The following is a 21468-nucleotide window of genomic DNA, read 5'->3' on the forward strand; positions in this document are numbered from 1 at the left end:
TATTGTTTGCCCTGTCCCAGGATAATTATCCAAAACAGGGGGTCCTTGTTTTTTGTCAAAAATGACATCTAACTGTCTGCAGCTGAATACCAATAAGACAGAGGTGTTATTGGTCAGAAATAACATCCACTTATGGGGAGATCAATGGTGGCCCAACGCCCCGGGTAAAGCTCCAGTACCTAAAACCGAAATTAAAAACTTGGGGGTTTGGTTAGACTCATCTCTTAGCTTTGGTACTCACACTAGAAAAGTTGCCACCACCTGCTTTGGCATCTTGTGCAGTCTCAAACCGATCCTTAAATTCTTTGACCCAGCCACGAGACAGCTAATTGTCCAGTCAACGGTGCTGTCCAGATTGGACTATGCCTGTTCTTTGCTGCTAGGTGCAAATCAAGCAGAAATTATTCGTATGCAGCGCATTCAAAAGGCGGCTGCTAGAGCCTTAAAAGGCCTCCCTCGATTTAGTTCCATCTCTGAGACCATACGGAGGCTTCACTGGCTCCCGGTGGCTCAGCGACTTCAGTTTAAGACCTTGTGCATTTCCTTTAAAATCCTAAGATTGGCCACCCCTAAAATGCTTGGTAACCTGCTGACCTTGTATGTTCCTACTCGTGCCTTACACTCTGCAGGCCAACACCTGGTCAGAGTACCTCGGATTAAGCGCTGCAGAGCGGGAGGACGTTCTTTCCATTTTTTAGCAGCAAAACTGTAGAATATTCTACCAGTCCACATCCGCAAATTGGAAGGCATGTTAGACTTTAGGAAAGCAATTAAGACCTATCTCTTTCCCCTTAACTAATCTTCTCTGGAGGTCTGCCATGGTGAATCCCTCACAGTTGCTGCTATCTCCCAAACAGCGGCGGGACGCCCCTTTGCTGGGGCAGCTGAGCGCTATACAAGATAATTTAGCATAACATAACATAAATCTGTAAAGTTCAGGCCAAACCATGATGGAGTGCAGGTCATATACAGGGACCAGCCTTGTTCCACTGCACTGTACCTTGTGTGCTTCATTGCAGAGGAAGATGCAGGGAGCAGAGGAGGTGATGCATTGTCGGCGATCCTTAAGATGGAGGCTATGCGTTGAGTCTGAGCCACTCAAAGTCTGATATGTATCACAAATGGAAGCAATGTGCTGCGCACGTGGCTAAGTGAAACGTCATGATTGTGCGAGATGCACCGGTTCCGAGCGGTGAGGCGAGGATTTTAGTTTAAGCAGTACATTATACCGCCTTCCAAGGGTACAGGACTTGGTTGGCAACACTTGGCACAGAGAGAGTCACAGATGGGAGAGTTCAGGTGCAAAAGCCGGGTGGTTGGAAGTCTGATGTCCCTGAGATTTCAGAACAGGAGGCGGGCCAGTCGGTCCTTAGTGTCACTCTGTGTTCGTGATGCAGGTCCAGTCCTTCTCACCCATTCAAAGAGGGCAACACGTAGCAGGCCGGTCAGCAGAGCAATGCAAGAGTCCAGCAAAGCAGAAGTGCAGAAGAGTGACAGTCCTTCAGCAGCCCAGCAGTCCTTCTTCCTGGAAGTTACTTCATAGGTCCGGAAGTGTACTTGGGTGTGTCAGAGGTACAATACGTATACCTAGTATTACCTTTAAATGGTGGAGACTGCAAAGAGATGTCTTTCAGTGCACAGAGTGTCTGTCTTTCCTGACCTGGCTCTGGACTCACTACAGAGGGGTATGCAGCCATTTGTTTGGGTCCAAGACACAGCCTATTCAGATGCAAGTGTCATCTCCTCCCTCCTATCCTGCGCAGGATGGCCCATCAGGATATGGCTGGCCCCACATGTCACACCTAAGCTCTCTTTGTGTGTGGCTGTGTCGAGGGAATACACAAATCCCAGCTATCACCCAACCCAGAAAGTTGATCTCTGACAGGCAGCAGGCGTCTAATCGCTAAAGTAAGACAACGCTCTAAAAGTACTGCAATACTAAAACATCTTGGCTGATAAATATTAGATTGACAGTCTGTTCCAACTTTTAAAAAAATGATAAAGTAATGTAATTATCTTGACCTTTTTTTTACATGATAACTAAACTTTGATTCATTAAAATTAATTTTACATTCAACAATTCATATTTTATTGGATAACATACCCGAAAAGTTCCATTAACTTTTTTTAGCCCACACTAGAATAACAAATAGGCAATACTTATACATACATAAACATGCTTTCCTTACAAAACAAATGCAATGTACCGGAGACCAATAACCAGAGTTTATATTCCAGTTGTCCAAACTCCTAGAATTATAGCACATAAAGGCATTGTAGCAACTGAATATTTTAAACCAAACCTAGACACCTAATATTCTTTTAAGGCTGCCTGAATTTATTTGCAGAATCCAACAACTCCCTAATGCATACATTTCGACACTTTTCAAACCCAGTGGTTTGGGGGTTGTCTTAGGGCCAAGACTGCACCTACAAAAAAATATCATTATTTTTATGAGAATCATTGTATACGTGGGCAGGTAATTCATCCAATACCTCTCATTGTTAAGACACAATTACCTCTCTTTTAGTTTATGTTCTAACAGTGTCCAATATAGTAGAGAGAAAAGTTGTAAATATTGATTGGAAAACAAACTGAAGCTCGTGGTGAAAGCCAGTTTTATTAGCTGTGCATTTTGTGGAAGGGGCAATATAATTAGTCCTATGACTTGCTGATTATTTTGACTGGCTGCTTTGATTGCAGGCGTAGTGTGACTGAAGCAGGGGATATACATTGATCTTCAAATATATGGCTGATGAAAAATACATCAATTCCTTATATTAGTCACTTTAGATTATGTTTAACATTTCACATAGCAAATATCCGTGCAAGCTTACTTTGTCAGTACACGCCTTTGTTTATTAGATACAACGGGGCTTCATTCTTAAGTTGCTCCCTCATAAACTTCTTTTGTTGATTTTACTAAACCACTTTCAAATAAATGTCTTCAGTGAATGGGGCACTCTGATCAGGGCACTCCACGGGGCAGTTTTACAAGCTCATTGCTTCATTTATGCGCTGCCGTTCCGACGGCGTAAAAATATGCCAATTTACAATGTGATGCATCTAGGGAGATGCGTCATGTTGTAAAGCCGAGTATCACATTATACCTGTGTCAGGTATAATGTATGCTGGGTCGGCGTTCCGATGCAAAAAAGCCTTCTGGAAGTGACGCAGTGAAATCTACAAGATTTCACTGCACCACTTAAAACTCACTGCGTCAAAACCTTACGCATGCTCGGAACAGGCGTAAGGAGTGACGCCGCACAATGAGGATAGGCCTAATGCATTGCTGGAATTGTGTTATGCTTGCGACACGACTCCAGCAATGCGTGACATTTGCGCAAACAGATGCATCAGAATTTTGGACGCATCTATCAATCCTTGCGCCATGGTGCGCTGTATTGTAAATACGGTGCATCCATTGTGGCACAAGCGTTTCTTAGGGTGGCACAGGAAAAGTGACGCATCCCTACAATGGCATCACTTTCTTGTAAATCTGCCCACACGTGTTTGTTCGTCTGATTTGATGGATGACTTCCTGAGTGAGCTGTGAGCAATGAAATCTAGACGGGCTGCTTTGGTTTATTCAGTGTGGATTTGACTTCTGACAATGCTGAGATTTAGCTTGAAAGGACGAGAAAGGCAAACACAAAGCCGATATTAACGTTGAGCGATATGAATAAATGTCCATGTCGGTTTCTAGAATGCTGCTGATTTCCTAAAGTTTTACTTTTAATTACTTACTTTGTTGTGGTTTGGTATATGGGTTTGCTCAGTTCGCAATCCTTCGGCACTAGCAAAGTGCACAGGCTCTCCTGTGGTTGTGTGATTTTAGCCAACTAGGGCCAGATGTACTGTTGTGTTTCGATTCAGATACCCGTATATAGGTTTCCCGAATCATGCTCTTATATAGGCACAACTCTTATTACCCTTATTTAGGCATAGAATCCCAGTCCTTATTTATGCATTGCCGTTGCTAACCAAATACAAGCATGGTCACCTACATCCCACGTCACAACGAGTTCTTGGAAAACCAGACTCTTAAACCTTAGGCCTTTAGGACTTCCCCTGCTTGGATTATTGATTTGTCCAAGAACTCATTTATTATGCATTTATGATGTTCCTCTGCCCGACTTTTACATCAATACTGGCAATCCTGAACACCCTCAAGGTATAAATATACCTTTACTTGCCCTGTATACCGGAAGGGATAGATAGTTAAGGGTTCATTTGATATTCTATTGCTTTAATAGATTTATCTTAAACTATTAGAAGAATAGCGCAAAATAAATACAAAAGTCTTGGTAGGATATTCATTTAAAAAAAAATTCCTCTCCCTATAATTGAGAGATAGAGACTGTCGACCCTTTTTAGATCTTTCGCAATCTTTTTTAGTAATGGTATATATTTTAAATCGTTAAGGATCTCTACATTAGGTGATATACATATCCCTAAATATACTGCGTTATCCAACTTCTTAGGGTCGTCAAACTGAACATTATCAGTGCAAATTACCATGGTTTTATCGCGATTGAGAGAGTATCCTGAGTTCTGCCCGTAGGCTTGTGTAATAGCCTCAATTTCAACTATAGTCTTGGAGGGGTAAGGTGGTATTACCACCACGTCTTCAGCATATGCCATAACCTTAGTTTCGCAAGATCCTACCGTGACAGGTATGATTACATCGCTTGCCATAAATTCAAGAATCAACGGATCGTTATACATAGCGAATCAGATCGGAGAACATGGACAGCCCTGTCTAGTCCCTCTCAATATATCAAACGGTTTTGATTCCTGTCCCATAACTAGAACCCTAGCGTTTGGTTCGTGGTGCATTGCCCTAATTGATTTAGAGAGGCAGGGCCCAAAGTACCTTTTTGGTAATCACAAATTACGAATGCTTTCCCATTCTTTCCTATGGGCCTCTATTAGGGAATATGTAGAAATCACTAATATTTTAGCAAAACCTACATGCATGAGGAATTGCGTTTCCTTAATAGAGATTCCTTAAAAATCGCTATTAAGGAATCGCAATTTCTTAGCTTGATGCATGTGCCCCCAAAATCCTTATTAAACAACAATCATGTGGTGTACAATAAAATCATTTCAAAATTAAAGAAAATGGCCAAATGTGGTAAATGCTAGGGTAAGTTCGATTTTTAATACTTTTGAAGCTAAGAAAAGGTAAACCATCTCCCTCAGTCCCCTAGGCAGGAATAGGCAACCTTTGTCACATTGGGCCAGATTTACAAAGGTTTTTAGCATTCACAAACCCTTCCAATCTGTAAACCCATTTTCATGAGTAGAAAATGCATTTAGGGATTCAGAAAAGTGTTTCTGAATTAGTAAATGGGCTTAGAAATTGAAACAGATTCTGTATTTGGAAGTCGCGTGCTTTTAATGACCTTTCATATACCAAATTTGTATGCTGTGCATACATTTTTGTATGAGCGATATGCATTTACAAAACATCAATATTTTACCCACACCTCACAGGAGATTGTAACCCTTATGCAGAAGGAAAGTGATGCCATCCTGCCAATTTTGGAATGTAAAAGAATTGTTTGAGAGAAGACAGGGATCCAAAGGTACAAGTGCCTCCCCCAAGGGACCACTACATTCTCTTAAAATAAACATAAAAAGAAACTATTCTTTTTTTAAATGCTTTTTTGTTTCTTTTAAGGAAACCAGGCTACATTAAAAGAAATGTCTGCTTTATTAAAGAGCATTCACTGACCCTAGTAGGCCATCATCCCAGTGAAGGTAATGAATCACAGTGGGTAGCAATTTGTGACCTACCTCATTCGGGAAAGATCCTTTACAACGCAACTTTTACCACGCAGTGCTATTATAACGCAGGTTTTACAACGAAAACCATTACAACGCATTGCGCTGGGGGGCGCTCTAGGATAAGGAATATATTTAATTTACTATCCAACACCTTCCCTAGTGTCCTCGGGGACTAGAGTTGGAATAGTAAATTAAACTATTCACTATCCAGCACCCCAAAGCGCTATGCGTTGTAATGGTATGCGTAGTAAAACCTGCGTTGTAACAGCATGCGTGGTAAAAGCATGCGTTGTAACGTCATACATCCCCTCATTCACATTCATGAGGTAGATTGGATCACGATCCAGTACAATTTGTGTTTTTGAAGTAACCTATTTTTACATAGTTTGGTTTGCCAAATATTTCCCTGGTCACAACATTTGTGACTAGTTTTGGTAATCTGTGTTAAGCAGATCTGGCCCCCAGGGGTCTACATTTGTTGATGGGGACACCAGGTGAGAAGATCTCCTGAGGGAACTGGCCAACCCAGCAAACCCTGAAGTGGTCATGGGAAACCTGTGAATAATACTGTGCGAGTAAGATATGATTCAATTTACAAAGTTCAAAATGTGCATTTTGCATTCTTTGCAAATGAGCTACTTGTGCACTCGAAGGCCTCAAAAAAGGGCATTTCTGTAGTCTACATTCAGTACTACTTTGATCCAATCACTGGCAAGGAAACAACACTCTGCAGAGTTGGTACATTTTAAAAGAACTGTTAGAAATGTGGTTACTGGTTGGCAAAGGTATGTACCCTGCCCAAGCAGGAACCACAATCCTAGACAAATGCATTCCAAATTAACCTCTGCTCACCCCCTGTTAGCTTGTCGCAGAGCATTCAAGCTTAACCTGGGAGGAAATGTGTAAAGTATTTGTGAAACACGTAAAACAGCAAAACAGCAAAAACACCACACAAAAGATATCACACCTGGTTTGACAAATAGAGCTAAACACAACAAGACCAAAACAACAAACATCCAATTAGGATTACTGGAATTATACATTTTTAAAAGAATAAACAAATGTAGTGCTTAAAGGCATAAAGCTCCAACCAAGGCTATCTGGTCGTGCTTGACTAGGATAAATCTGTAAAGTTCAGGCCAAACCATGATGGAGTGCAGGTCAGATACAGGGACCAGCCTTGTTCCACTGCACTGTACCTTGTGTGCTTCATTGCAGAGGAAGATGCGGGGAGCAGAGGAGGCGATTCATCGTCGACGATCCTTAAGATGGAGGCTATGCGTTGAGTCTGAGCCACGTAAAGTCTGATATGTATCAGAAATGGAAGCAATGTGCTGCGCACGTGAGTAAGTGAAACGTCATGATCGAGCGAGATGCACCGGTTCCGAGCGGTGAGGCGAGGATTTTAGTTTAAGCAGTACATTATACCCCCTTCCAAGGGTACAGGACTTGGTTGGCAACACTTGGCACAGAGAGACTCACAGATGGGAGAGTTCAGGTGCAGAAGCCGGGTGGTTGGAAGTCTGATGTCCCTGAGACTTCAGAACAGGAGGCGGGCCAGTCGGTCCTTAGTGTCACTCTGTGTTCAAGTGATGCAGGTCCAGTCCTTCTCACCCACTCAAGGAGGGCAACAGGTAGCAGGCCAGTCAGCACAGCAAGGCAAGGGTCCAGCAAAGCAAAAGTGCAGAAGAGTGACAGTCCTTCAGCAGCACAGCAGTCCTTCTTCCTGGAAGTGACTTCATAGGTCAGGAAGTGTACTTGGGTGTGTCAGAGGTACAATACGTATACCTAGTTGTACCTTTAAATGGTGGAGACTTCAAAGAGATGTCTTTCAGTGCACAGAGTGTCTGTCTTTCCTGACCTGGCTCTGGACTCACTACAGGGGGTATGCAGCCATTTGTTTGGGACCAAGACACAGCCTATTCAGATGCAAGTGTCAGCTCCTCCCTCAGGATGGCCTATCAGGATATGGCTGGCCCCACATGTCACACCTAAGCTCCCTTTGTGTGTGGCTGTGTCGAGGGAATACACAAATCCCAGCTGTCACCTAACCCAGAAAGTTGATCTCTGACAGGCAGCAGGTGCCTAATCACTAAAGTAAGAAAATGCCAATGCTCTTAAAGTACTGCAATACTAAAACATCTTGCCTGATAAATATTAGATTGACAGTGTGTTCCAACTTTTTTTTAAATGATAAAGTAATTTAATTATCTTGACCTTTTTTTTTTTACATGATAACTACACTTTGATTCATTAAAATTCATTTTACATTTAACAATTCATACTCATTGGATAACATACCCGAAAAGTTCCATTAACTTTTTTTTAGCCGACACTGGAATAACAAATAGGCAATACTTATACATATATAAACATGCTCTGAATACAAAACAAATGCAATGTACCAGAGACCAATAACCAGAGTTTATATTCCAGTTGTTCAAACTCCTAAAATTATAGCACATAAAGGGATTGTAGCAACTAATTATTTTTAACCAAACCTAGACACCTAATGTTCTTTAAAGGCTGCCTGAATTTATTTGTAGAATCCAACAACTCCCTAATGCATACATTTTGACACTTTTCAAACCCAGTGGTTTTGGGGTGGTCCTACAAATTTTTTAAATTATTTTTATGAGAATCATTGTATACCTGGGCAGGTAATTCATCCAATACCTCTCATTGTTAAGACACAATTACCTCTCTTTTCGTTTATGTTCTAACAGTGTCCAATATAGTAGAGAGAAAAGTTGTAAATATTGATTGGAAAACAAACTGAAGCTCGTGGCGAAAGCCAGTCTTATTAGCTGTGCATTTTGTGGAAGGGGCAATATAATTAGTCCTACGACTTGCTGATTATTTTGGCTGGCGGCTTTGATTGCAGGCGCAGTGTGACTGAAGCAGGGGATATACACTGATCTTCAAATTTATGGCTGATGAAAAATACATCAATTCCATATATCAGTCACTTTAGATTATGTTTAACATTTCACGTAGCAAATATCCGTGCAAGCTTACTTTGTCAGTACACGCCTTGTTTATTAGATACAACGAGGCTTCATTCTTTAGTTGCTTTTTGCCCAATATTTCCCTGGCAGCAGTGTTAACCAGATATCTTAAAAAAGAGGATGACAAACTCCAAAACTAACACCCTAGCCAAGTGTGATTTTATAGAAATTGTGGCTTTTCACTCGTAAACTTCTTTTGTTGGTTTTACTAAACCATTTTCGTATAAACGTCTTCAGTGAATGGGGGGCTCTGATCAGGGCACTCCACGGGGCAGTTTTACAAACCCCTTGTGCTGTTTTTGCTCTGCCTTTGCGGCGGCGTAAAAATGATGTCAATTTACAACGTGACCCATCTAGGGAGATGCGTCAGGTTGTAAATCCCTACATCACATTATACCTGTGTCAGGTATAATGTATGCTGGGTCGGCGTTTCGATGCAAAAAAGCCTTCTAGAAGTGACGCAGTGAAATCTACAACGCTTCAAAGACACCACTGCGTCAAAACCTTACGCATGCTTGGAACAGGCGTAAGGAGTGACGCTGCACAATGCGGATAGGCCTAATGCATTGCTGGAGTTGTGTCATGCTTGCGACACGACTCCAGCAATGCTTGACATTTGCGCAAACAGATGCATCAGAATTTCGGACGCATCTATCAATTCTTGCGACATTGTGCTCTGTATTGTAAATACGGTGCCTCCATTGTGGCACACGGGTTTCTCAGGGTGGCACAGGAAAAGTAACGCATCCCTACAATTGCGTCACTTTCTTGTAAATCTGCCCACACGTGTTTGTTCGTCTGATTTGATAGATGACTTCCTGAGTGAGATAGGAGCAATGAAATCTAGACGGGCTGCTTTGGTTTATTCAGTGTGGATTTGATTTCTGACAATGCTGAGATTTAGATTAAAAGGAAGAGAAAGGCAAACACAAAGCCGATATTAACGTTGAGCGATATGAATAAATGTCCTTGTTGGTTTCTAGAATGCTGCAGATTTCCTAAAGTTTTACTTTTAATTACTTACTTTGTTGTTGTTTGGTATATGGGTTTGCTCAGTTCGCAATCCTTCGGCACAAGCAAAGTGCACAGGCTCTCCTGTGGTTGTGTGATTTTAGCCAACTAGGGCCAGGTGTACTGTTGTGTTTCGATTCAGATACCTGTATATAGGTTTCCCGAATCATGCTCTTTTATAGGCACAACTCTCATTACCCTTATTTAGACATGGAATCCCAGTCCTTATTTAGGCATTGCCCATGCTAACCAAATACAAGCATGATCACCTACGTTTGTACATCTCACGTCACAACGAGTTCTTGGAAAACCAGACTCTTAAGCCTTAAGCCTTAAACCTTTAGGACTTCCCCTGCTTGGATTATTGATTTCTCAAATTACTCATTTATTATGCATTTATGATGTTCCTCTACCCAACTTTTACATCAATACTGGCATTCCTAAACACCCTCAAGGTATAAATATACCTTTACTTGCCCTGGCAAACCACGGCTCAGCTACACACCACGATACGGCTTGCCACGGCAAGTTTGGAAGATATAGGAGTCCCCGCCTGACGCACTGACCACACGCTGTCATCCTCCTCGCAGAGAATCCAGCTTCAGTGTTTCTGACTCCCTTCGCGGGGTGTTAGAGATCAAGACACGGAAAGAGATTCTAACTTCTCTCATTCTAAGGTATGGAGCACCCTAGAATCTAGAGGGACTCTTGGCGATACTAACTATAGCTAAACTATACTATAGAAAAACAGCACCTACTTCCTACCTCGTACTACACTTAGGTAGAGTAGAACTAGCTAAAAGCACCAGATAAGAATTCACATTTTAGCCTGTGTTATTTATGTATGTATTTTATGAATATACGTCATAGCTACAAACCATGCTATTGCAGTATTACTTTATCTTACTGCTAACGCTGTACAAATTATACTTTGCATTCTTTCTTACAATTGTAGCAGTTCATATCTCTTGCATGAGAAATAAGACTGTTCAATAAACCCTTTCATTGAAACGCCATTCTCACTATTTCTGTGCAAATCTGTAGAAACAAAGCATGCACGATTGACTGAGTGAAACTGTTATCTATTGGTTCCACAATTCTGAGAAGACTGTTCCGATTCAAACAAAGTTGTCATGTTTATGCGGTTGTCAGAGACTAATCCCTTCTTGTTTATTCGAGAAGTTTCTAGTGACCTCCGAGTTAGCTGGCGCACACAAGTAATTAAGTTTAATGCACTCGATAGAGACATACTGACCGTAGTCCTATGTCAAATCTATAGTGTATATGATTCCAACGCGCAGAGGCTATCAGGGATATAGGAACTACAATACATGACTAGATTTCACTGTTTGGTGGCACCAGGAGCCAAGGCATAATTCTGCTACTAATTCTGCTACATTGGCAAACAAAAGCTGGAACTCATTGAGCTGTGAAGTAAAGGCTGCCTTGTCAATATAGAATATTCTTTTCTTCAGGTATTTTCATGAGATATATATTCTGTTTGAACACAATGATGATCAAAATAAAGAATTTTACTAAAGCAAACCTACCTACCTTCACTATTGCTGAACTCTCCATGGGAGCAGGGGACACAGTCGAAACAGCACAGTGGCTCCCCCTCTCTGGCTGCCCTCCTGTACCCAGGGGCACAGCTCTCACTGCAGACAGAGCGGGGGACCTGCGGGAGATGGGACAGAGAGGGCTCAGTCAGACAATGTCCCATTATGGAGGACTGTTCTCAACATACAGTGGGAGTGCGACAATGGTTACAGACATGCACAGTGAATGAGGGCATTAAGAAAAGAGATCACAGACCAACTGAGAGCGAAAAATGAGGGAAAGAAAGGCAGACTCAGAATAAAAGGAACCGCAAAGAGGCATCAGCAGGGATTGAGAGAGATGTGAAGAGGGTGTCTTTCTTACAATCCATACCAGTAGCATTTTTTTTTACAAAATTCATTGAGTGACACAAGTGAAATTACATGAGATTCCATTTTAAATACAATTTCTCAATATTTTACAGCCCCAAACAGCAAGAGTCAAAATTGATCATTTACTAAATTCAGCAGTACACATTGGGAGTATTCATTTTTAAAATAGTTAGTAGCTTCTGAAAGGGGAAAACCACTTGATTAGTCAGACTGTTCTGTATTGAGACAGTTGAGGCTGCAGTGTTCCTATTAGAACAGGACTAAGACTGTTTTCAATATGACTGCTCTCTGTATGAAGTAGCGTAGTGGGCAAACAACTGATGGACTAGAATGTGGCTTCCAATACATTTCCAGTGGTTAAGACTTATGCAAACATTCTTCTCCTCGCCTTTGTGTATTCCTTCCTGCGACATCCTAAGGGCATTGAGTGTGCCCAAATGTGGTTATATGTTCACTGTGGCACAAGATTGTTGGTTTGTTTTGCCTATGTATATTTTCGAACATTTGCAAATGATGGCATATGCTGTGTTCTTAGTTCTAAAATTAGTGAAATCATGATGTTTCCATCTGATATTACTGTGAAAAAATTCAGAGCCTTCTATTGTGGAGTGGCAAGCGACCTTCAATTGCTGCACTTGTGATGACCTTCAATAGGTTTCAAGTTCCATTGTGTGAATAGATCACCTTTTTGTTTGGGTAAGGAGGTGTCAGCTCTAACTATTTGCTGGCCAATAGTTAGACTCTTTTTCATTGCAAATAGTGGTTTGGGAAAAGGGAATTCTAGGTTTTCAAGGAGGTGCCAGTTCTTCAAAACTATTTGTTTAAATTTGTTTATGTCACACACTAACCTGTCTAGAGGTTTCTTATCTTTGACTTTAAGGAGGGTTTCTCGTGGTGTGAATCTCGCTCTTCTTACAGAGTGTCTTAGCAGCTTTTTAGGGTACCCTCTTTTTGTCATCTCATTACAGAAAGAGGTGGCATGTTCTTCAAATTCTGGTACCATTATGCAAGTTCTCCTAATCCTTAATACTTGCCCTCTTGGATGTGCATTTTTGTGGTGCAGTATAGTATTCCTGTCTGTTTTTTTCTTATAAAGGGATGTTGTTAAACTCTTGTCTAGGGGAGAGACCGCAACATCTAGAAATGTCATTTTTGTTGTGCTTTAGTGAGAGGGTGTGTGAGTGAGTAACTCTGTGTGCACCACCGGTGTTTCACAACATTGGCCAGTGGTGAGGGTTTCTAGGTTGATTTAATTCCACAAGCACGTTACATTTGACACTGAATTAACCCGTGTGGGCCCGGACCACTGTGCTGTTAAAAAGTGGTCCAATTTCCTGAATGTACATGTTTCTGATTTTGTTGCGACCCAGAGTGCCCCCTATAACTGTGTGGTATTGGATTAAAAAAGGACTGTTGGGGTGGACCTAGGATAGATAGCGTGTTGTCCAAATGAACTTCTATCCATTATACCGCCTAGGTATTTAAATTATGCCACTTCTTCCAGTTTTGTTTGATTTATAAAAAAGGTATACTTCTTTGAACACTTGGTCCTGAAGGTCATTAGCTTAGTCTTCACTGTACTGATTATTAAATCCATTTACAGTAATCTTCCAGAGCTGATAGGTGTGCTTGCAAGCTTTTAGGAGTTTTTGCTATCAGGATGGAATCATCAGTGTAAAGCAAGGCTGGAAATTTGAAACCATTTGCTATCAGGATGATGTTGTTGTCTTTTCTGCCTTCACAGATTAGATTGTATGTATACAAGGAACATAAGAGTGGGGCCAGGAGACAACCTTGCTTTCTCCCTCTGGTGGTATATAATTTTTTGCTGATAAAGCCTGCTTAGTTGATTCTCATCTGGGTGGAGGTTTCATTATACAGCATTTGGATTAAACACAATTGCCCGGGGTCAAAGTCCATTGTAGTCAGTTTTCCTCAAAGTCAAATCAAATTCTTGGGACCAAATCAAAGGGTGAAAAGAAACCTAGAAATTTCACAGTCAAGGGCAATTTGATTGTTTTGCTGAATTTGTAGATAATGGGTAAGAAAGTAAATATCTAGTCAGTTATGATAATCCTTCTCTGAAGCCTCTTTATATTGGTGAGAAAATTCTCCCATTGGTGAACCACTCCTCTAGGGCCTTGAAAATCAGTTTGGAGTAGATTTTGCAGTCTATGTTGATTACACTTATTGGTCTATAAGAAGTTGGATCATCTTTATGGCCCATCTTATATGGATTTCAAAAACGTGGGGATTGATTCAATTGAGGAACCTCGAGGCTGGAATCTAATCCACATTAAATATAACAAAATGCCTCTAGGACCATATATTCAAAATATTCTTCCAAAAGGAGAGAGAAACTTTTCCCTCCTTTGCTGTTCAACTAATGTGCTGAATTCCTTGTAACCATTCGATTTAGTGGGTCAGCAAGCAAATCAAAAATTGAATCTATTTAGGAGAGTTTCTCCCTCCTTTTGCAATAATATTTTGAATCTATTTTCCTAGTGGCATTTTGTTATATTTAATAAAAGCCATCTTATATGGAAGCACAATAATACTGTTTAACCAGGAATCCAGGCAGTTATTTGTCAGCATAAACTCTTTGAAGACTTCAACCCACCAGTCTATGTCTGCAAGAAACACCTCTGGAGGAATCATCATGAGATCTGGTGCTTTCTCCTTAGTAAGTTCTTGTATTGATGCTTTCACCTTATCAGACGAGAAGGAGATTTGTATTTGGTAGCATGCTCAAAATTCCCTCAATTGTTGGAGTGGCAGTCGGGTGTAATATATTATGTGCATGGGTTTCAGTAGCACTGAAGATCATATGAAAGTGTTCTGTTCAAACTTCCTCTGAAATATTTTAATCCAGGCAATTATTCCTTACACAAAGCCTTTCTCCAATCGTCCACTAAAAAACTTGCACTAACTCCTGCCACTTCCTAGTCCATCATTTGATCTATTTCCTCTTTATTATGACTTTATTACTTACTCTTGTAGGCTGTGGTACTTCTCTGGGGAGTTGCTATTTTTTTTCATTACTTTGCATTCTTTGTCAAACCATCCTTCTTTGCAGGGAGTTTAAAGTTGGCCTTGGACAGCCACTATGCTAAACTTCAATGTTTGGTGGTGGTATTGTCCAGGAACAGAGGGAATGCTGTACAAAGTCCCCAAACCATGTTTAGTGGACTACTAGTCCACTAAAGGCGTGCTGCTGAGTTCATGCTTGAAAACTCAAATATTTTGTGAATATGATCCCAATAGTGTGGGAGTGCACTGCCACCAATAAAAGGCCACAAACATTCTCACAGACATTCTGTTTTACTGATAAAACTATACAGCATGCAAATGATAACGTTTAAAAATATGTATCATTTGCTCATCACCATGTAGAGGGTTTTGATCCTATTATAATGATTGTTCCATCACACTCAAGAATTACTAAAATGTGCTTTCCTAAATGCTGAAATGTTTTAATTTATGTATACTGTTTATGTACAAGCTATTTAAATGTTGTTTGAGAAACAATCTGATATCCTACAACCTTCCCTTTCACAACATTTGTGAGACAGCTCAATTTACATCTCCAGGATAATGTTAGCAGCCGACCTAAGAAGACATAATCTGAGATTTGACCTCTGCCTTTGAACTCACAGAAAATGTAACAAGATCAAAACAAGTCTTGAAGGCACCCCATTGCTCATTCACTTTCTGACTGGGCAAAGTATCTGTCCTTAGCCAGCTCGAGCTCTCTCACAGGACGGGTTAGTATGCCCTAAACAAAGCTCACCCTGATAAAATCTGACTCACCATGGCAAATGGGTGAGTAGATTTTCCAAGGTATGTCTGTATTTCTTAAAGATAAGGGATGAGTTGGCAAAAGCTGTACGTGAAGTGTTGGTGTTTGAACTGGTGCATCCCAGGACAGTGGCAACCTCAGTGGCGTCAGTATTTTCTTGCTGGTCGAGGCTGGATGTGAATGGTAGGATGTTCTTGAAACATCTCTAGGGACACATTGTTACTAGCCTGGGTAGGAGGTGGAGGCAGAGGACACTACACAGATATCTGAGGCTGGCCCAACGAGGACGATTGACAGGTGCAAAGAAAAGAGAGAGGGGAGCAACAGAATTCTGATTTGGAAAGGAATGTAGAACAGTTAGAGGAATGAAATAGCTGCTGGACTGGGATTTTCATTATTATTTTGAGGGCTTTGGGTTTATAGATAGGTTTAAGGTTTAGGAGTTAGGACAACTCTTTATATTGGTGATTAGCGGGGAGGAGCTTCGCGCGCAACCAAGATGGCCACGTGAGCACAGGGCTCCCGAGACCCACGTAACCTCCCGAATCTATCCTGTCACTTATCCTGTTTGCTGTTGACGTCTTCGTGTGGATGAACCACAGGAGGAGCTAAAACTGAAATGTATTTCCCGATCGGACAACGGACACCGGAGTTGTGGCGCTGGAAAGTTTGCGGCCTTCGCCTCTTGGAACCCCGGCGCCCGATTTGGCACGACGCCCAGGGCGTAATTGAACAACAACGGCTTAAGGCAGCTAAGGCAGTCGGTCTAGTTCCACTTTTGTTTAGTTTTTGTCATCTGGGTTGGATCCCGGGCCTTGGGACCCCTCACTTGCTTCGAAAGCCTGTATCCTGATCAGTGCTTGGGCGTGCCGAACAATATTTGGAGTTTTGGCTTTGGACTACACTATACACTGTCTTTTTGTCCATTTTTGTTCCTTCGCCCGAGGGCCATTTTGGACTTTCGCTTTCTCGACTCCTTGCTGCCCTAACATCTTGGTCCATATCCCTTAAGGTTGGGTGCTGTCTACCGCTTTCTGGTTGGCCTGCTTGTGTTCCCCCCTGCTCTTGATTTGGATAATACCGAAATGGCGAACAAATAGGAGGGGGACAAACAGAGGTTGAAAACCACCAGACGGGGTGGCTATACCCAAACCAACGTGATGGATCGTTACGCTCAGGTTAAGGGGTCATCCAGTGGACCTTGTCGATCGCTGGAGGAAGTTGGGGTGGTTCCTCGACTGCGGCAACGGAACCGACTTTACAGGATGTGATGTCCGCCATCAATGGTATCAAGTCTTCCTTCGGAAAGCAAATGGAGACCCTTGCTCATAAGTTGGATACAGTGGCGATTGATGTAAATTTGATCCGTAAGGACCTTAGAAAAACCAATGAAAGGGTCAAATCGTTGGATATAAAAACAACGAGCTTAACCGTTGATGTCGTTGACCTGCAGACCGAGGTCAGTAACCTGAAATCCTCCAATGACATTGCTATCCGTCGCCTGGAGGAAATTGAAGGGAGCGCTCGGCGGAACAATGTCCGCATAATTGGTGTTCCGGAACAGGCGGAGAATCAAGTGGGTGACCTCTTTGTTGAGGACCTTATTGTCAAACATCTAGCCCCAAAGAGACTGAGCAAGTTTTTTACGTTGGAACGGGTCCATAGGATCCCGGGTGGCAGACCGAAAGTGGGAGCCCTGCCGAGGCCTATGATAGCGCGGATTTTCAACTTTCGGGATAGAGATGCTATCCTACAGGCTTCGCGGGCAGGTGGACCCTTGAAATTTGAGAACTCTTCTATCAGTTTCTACCCGGACTTCACGCAGGCGGTCCAGAAACAGAGACTCAGTTTTCTGGGGGTGAAAAGGAGACTACGAGATATGGGACTCAAATATGCCCTGCTTTTCCCAGCCAAGCTGAGGAACAAGTATAACAAACGGGTCCACTTCTTTGATAAGCCCGAGGTGGTGGCCGACTGGTTGGACACTCTGCCGGCCCGACAGGAACCAGAGAATCAGTCTGGCGTAGCACAGGGAGGACTTGAGAGGCAGGAATGAGTGCCATTTGCCTGGTTTCTGGAGACATTGGGGGGATTGCTACTGTGATTGATCCAATTATGATGTGCATCTGATTGTTGTTCAAACGGGGGGTTGTGGGACTATCAGCGGGTCTTTCTCCTCCTCAGCCTTACTTCTTGTAGTTTAGTTTAGATGTGGGGGCAACAGGCACACTGCGAGTTGGGGTGGCTCTTTAGTCGTATGCAGGGGTGCAGGGTGGGGGGTGTTGTAATGGGTTGTTTTGGTAGGGATGGTGGGAGGTTCCGTGACAATTGTAAGTGGTGCTTTCGACTCGTACGAATATGGTCGAGTCTGGTATCTATGAACCGCAAACGACGAGTTTAGTAAGTGTGCGCAGTTTCGCTGTGCTAGCTTAAACCGTTCGTTTGTTATGTGGGTTTTTCATTTGTACCCATGGGGTCCATCTTAGATACAGCATCCATTTTGTCTCTTGCCCTCAAGTAGCCAGCGAACGGACGCTGTCCGCTTCGCGACCCTGGGATTCCCAAGATATCTGCGGAAGACACATGTTCTTTGTGAGTGTCTTTATGATGAGTGGGTTGCTACTGTAAGGCAGATGGCGCCGCTTGAGGCTCATCTTACCGCACGGACTTATTGTCTCAGCCGTGCATCTCATTAGGCACGTCCCTTTGATGCCTGTACCTCGTGTTTCCCGATACCTCCCCTTTTACACCCTTTCCGATCTCCCCACTGTCTCCGTCTTCCTCTACACCTGTCCTTGTCCCTATTTCGATCTGTTTTACTGCTGATTGGAATTTGCTAATGGTGGGAAGATGGGTTTTTACAGTTGGGAACCGCCAAATGTTTCCGCACTTATGTTCCGGACCTCATGTATTTCAAAGTGACCAAAGCGACCCCTCTGGGGGATAATTGTGGGAACCGGGTTGTAAACTTTTGTGTTCAATGTAACTCTATGGGTAAAAACTGTATAAAAGGAGCGATCCATAGAACCAATTTGAAGCAGTCTCCCCAAGTTGCACGCTGTGTACTTGTCGTGATCTCTGTGTTCCCTGCAGCAAATAAACCTTGAATCTTTGACGCCGAAGGAAGTGTCCCGTGTCTCTGTGACTTGTACGCCGGAGCAGGTTACCCACGAAGGTTTCAGGTGTTGTGCCCTGGCACCGCTGGGTCTTACAGAACCCAGTCCTTCAGTTGGCGCCCAACGTGGGGCTGCATCAGTGGTACCGGTCCAAGCCCGACGATCGTGAGGAACTTCGTGTGAAATCTCCGAGGGAAGGTGCACTCCGCTTCATCGATCTTGTTGTCGAAATAAGTGGCCCGAAGACTTTTCCCGCGAAGATTCCCGCCTCCGGACGGCTGCGACGGACTGCTGCCCTGACTGTAGACCTGTTTTGGCGCCTGGCGTAGACCTTTTGACGGGCCTTCCTGGTGACGCCATCGATTTTTGAGTTAAGTATTTGTGGGTCGCTCCCATAGTTCTTGGTTGTTGACACTTTAGCGAGTGTTTTTGTTGTACACGCTGTGTGAGTGTTTTTGTCGGTGACACTTTGCTAGCGTTTTGTTGTTGTATTATTTGACGACTGCAGCCGCCAAAAACCGAGGGCTTTGTTCTTTGCTGGGACTTGGTAAATCCCGTAACCCTTGAAGTTTGTGAAACTCGGCTAGTGTGCAAGATGCCTGGTCGCAGTACTTTGTTTAGTTGTTTCAGACCTTGTGGTGCGGATTCCCGACTGGAGGACTCGTGTCCGATACCTCCGGTTGGAACTCCTACTTATGACTTGTATAGTAAACATGGGCTAGGCCCAATTACCTTTAACGATTATTGGATTAAATATACAAAGAAGGACGGCGACCTTCGTTGGCCACCTCACGGTAGCTTCGAGGCGTCGATCTTAGATAATCTAGAAATGAAGTTGTTCGAACGTAAATCAAGGCCGGCCATGTTTGATGCCTTTCGGTTGTGGCGTAAAGAAGCCCGACAGAAAGAGATCAGACAAAATAAACGTAGTCAGCGAGATAATGTTGCTACCATAGTGAAGAAAGCTGAGCAGTTCCAGCGTGATAAGGAGGATAAGGATAAGGAAGTGTTTGAGAGACTACGGCGTATGACCATAGATAAATGTTATCCCGCTTTGCCTACGGAGTCGGATAAGAAGGAAGAGGTAGTTGAGGATCCTTTAATGTCCTATCTTATGAAGTCGCCACCTCCGTACGTACAGGGTACCGCAGCTCCTGTGGTCCCTGCCGTACCTGTTCTTCCACCTATTCCTCCTCCTCCTGTTCCTCAACCTGCACCCGTTCTTCCGACTGTTCCTGCTCCTTGGTCTGTTTCTATTCCCACTGCTCCTCCGCTTCCACATACTCCTGTTCCCGCTACTACTTCTGCTACTGCTCCTGTTTTGTTAACTCCTGCTGTCGCTACTGTTTCTACTCCTTCTCTTGTTAGCTCTGTGTCTTATTCTTCTCCCTCTACTCGTAGTCGCAATTCTCCTCTTGCGGCTAGCTTCTCTCATTCGCTCGGACCTGTTCATGAGTCCGCTGGTTCTGATGGTCCCCAGAGACGTAGTCAGCTTCCTGGAAACAGAGAACGCGTTGCGCTATATAATATGGCGATGGGTTGGATGGTAAATCCGCAGAGAAATCCACCACGTGTTGTCCTCGAAACGTTTTGTCAATTCAATATACCAACCCAGAGATACGTGTTTGATGAAATGTGTAAGTTCCTTCATGATCAGATAGCGGCCGATGCGCCTGACGAGGTGCTGACCGCCCTGTCTGAGCTTCGGCTTCAGTTCGCAACTGGACTGATAGTAGATACCAATGTCCGACGTGCTATTGAGCGGTTACTATCTTTTCGTCCCGCTCCGATACCTTATGCATTGTTTGTCGAGGATATTGAACACCAACCAGATGAGTCTGGCCAATATCCCATGCGAGAAGTTCCACCGGTTTGGATGCCAGGTAACCCCGCAGCTGCCCCTCCGGTCCCACCGTATTTTCAGAGAGTATGGATACATCTCCCGTGGAAAAGATCGGAAGTGTTACAGGTGAAGCAATCATTGCCTGACCCTCGCAAAAATCCTGCAGGGTATTACAAAGAATTATCGCAGCTCGTAGATGCTACGATTATGAATCTTGCCGATATCGACATGTTGTTTGGCAATGTCGTACCGCAACCGGTATGGGCTAAGATTCGCCAGCAAGATCACGCAAATGAATTAGGTGGTGATTGGGCGGCCATCTTGGCGGCAGATGCTTTACAAACTGGTGGAGCTAAACCTGAACAGTTGATTGCTGCCCTTCCCCAAAGAATAATAACGTTAATGAAGACTCTTATGCCGGCTATGAGGGTAAACTGGGACAAATTGTCAGCCTGTAAGCAAAAGAAAGATGAGAGTGTTTCCGACTTCTTTACGAGGTTTGAGGAAGCATTCATTGACCATAGTGGTCAGGATATGGGTACTGAGGGTGGTCAAAGGTTGTTTGTGGATAAATTTGTTTCAAATTTATTGCCCGACTTGAGCAATAAATTGAGAAATTCGGAGAGTGCATGGGCCGTTTCCACCTCAGCTCAGATATTGGCTACGGCACAATATTATGAGAATAGAGAGAAAGAAGAGAATGATCGTGCTGATAAAAAAACGAAAGAGCTCAAAACTAAAGTGTTGTTGCAACAAGCGTATCCTCCACGGTCAAATCAGAATAATTCACAACAGAGTCGATCGCAGTCGCAATCGAATCGGTCACAGCCGCGTAATGATTCCTCCTCCCAAAGATCATCGTTAGGGTACAATCAATGTGCTTATTGTAGACAGGAGGGACACATTAAATTTAACTGTCCTGTTTTAAATGAACGTAATAGTGGTAATTCGTCCAAAGAAGATCGT

At 43.0% G+C, this 21468-nt stretch overlaps 1 protein-coding gene across 1 annotated transcript in view; it reads right to left on the reverse strand.

Moving 5' to 3' along the window:
• Nucleotides 1-21468, reverse strand: part of LOC147693318 (vomeronasal type-2 receptor 26-like) — a 119355-nt gene that overhangs the window by 12023 nt on the left and 85864 nt on the right. The window contains exon 5 of the mRNA XM_086935926.1: nucleotides 11368-11491. Within this exon, the coding sequence (XP_086792052.1) occupies nucleotides 11368-11491 (124 nt within the window). The remainder of the gene's footprint in view (nucleotides 1-11367; nucleotides 11492-21468) is intronic.

This window comes from Lissotriton vulgaris, chromosome 8, assembly GCF_964263255.1.
Source record: "Lissotriton vulgaris chromosome 8, aLisVul1.2, whole genome shotgun sequence".
Lineage (NCBI taxonomy): Eukaryota > Metazoa > Chordata > Amphibia > Caudata > Salamandridae > Lissotriton > Lissotriton vulgaris.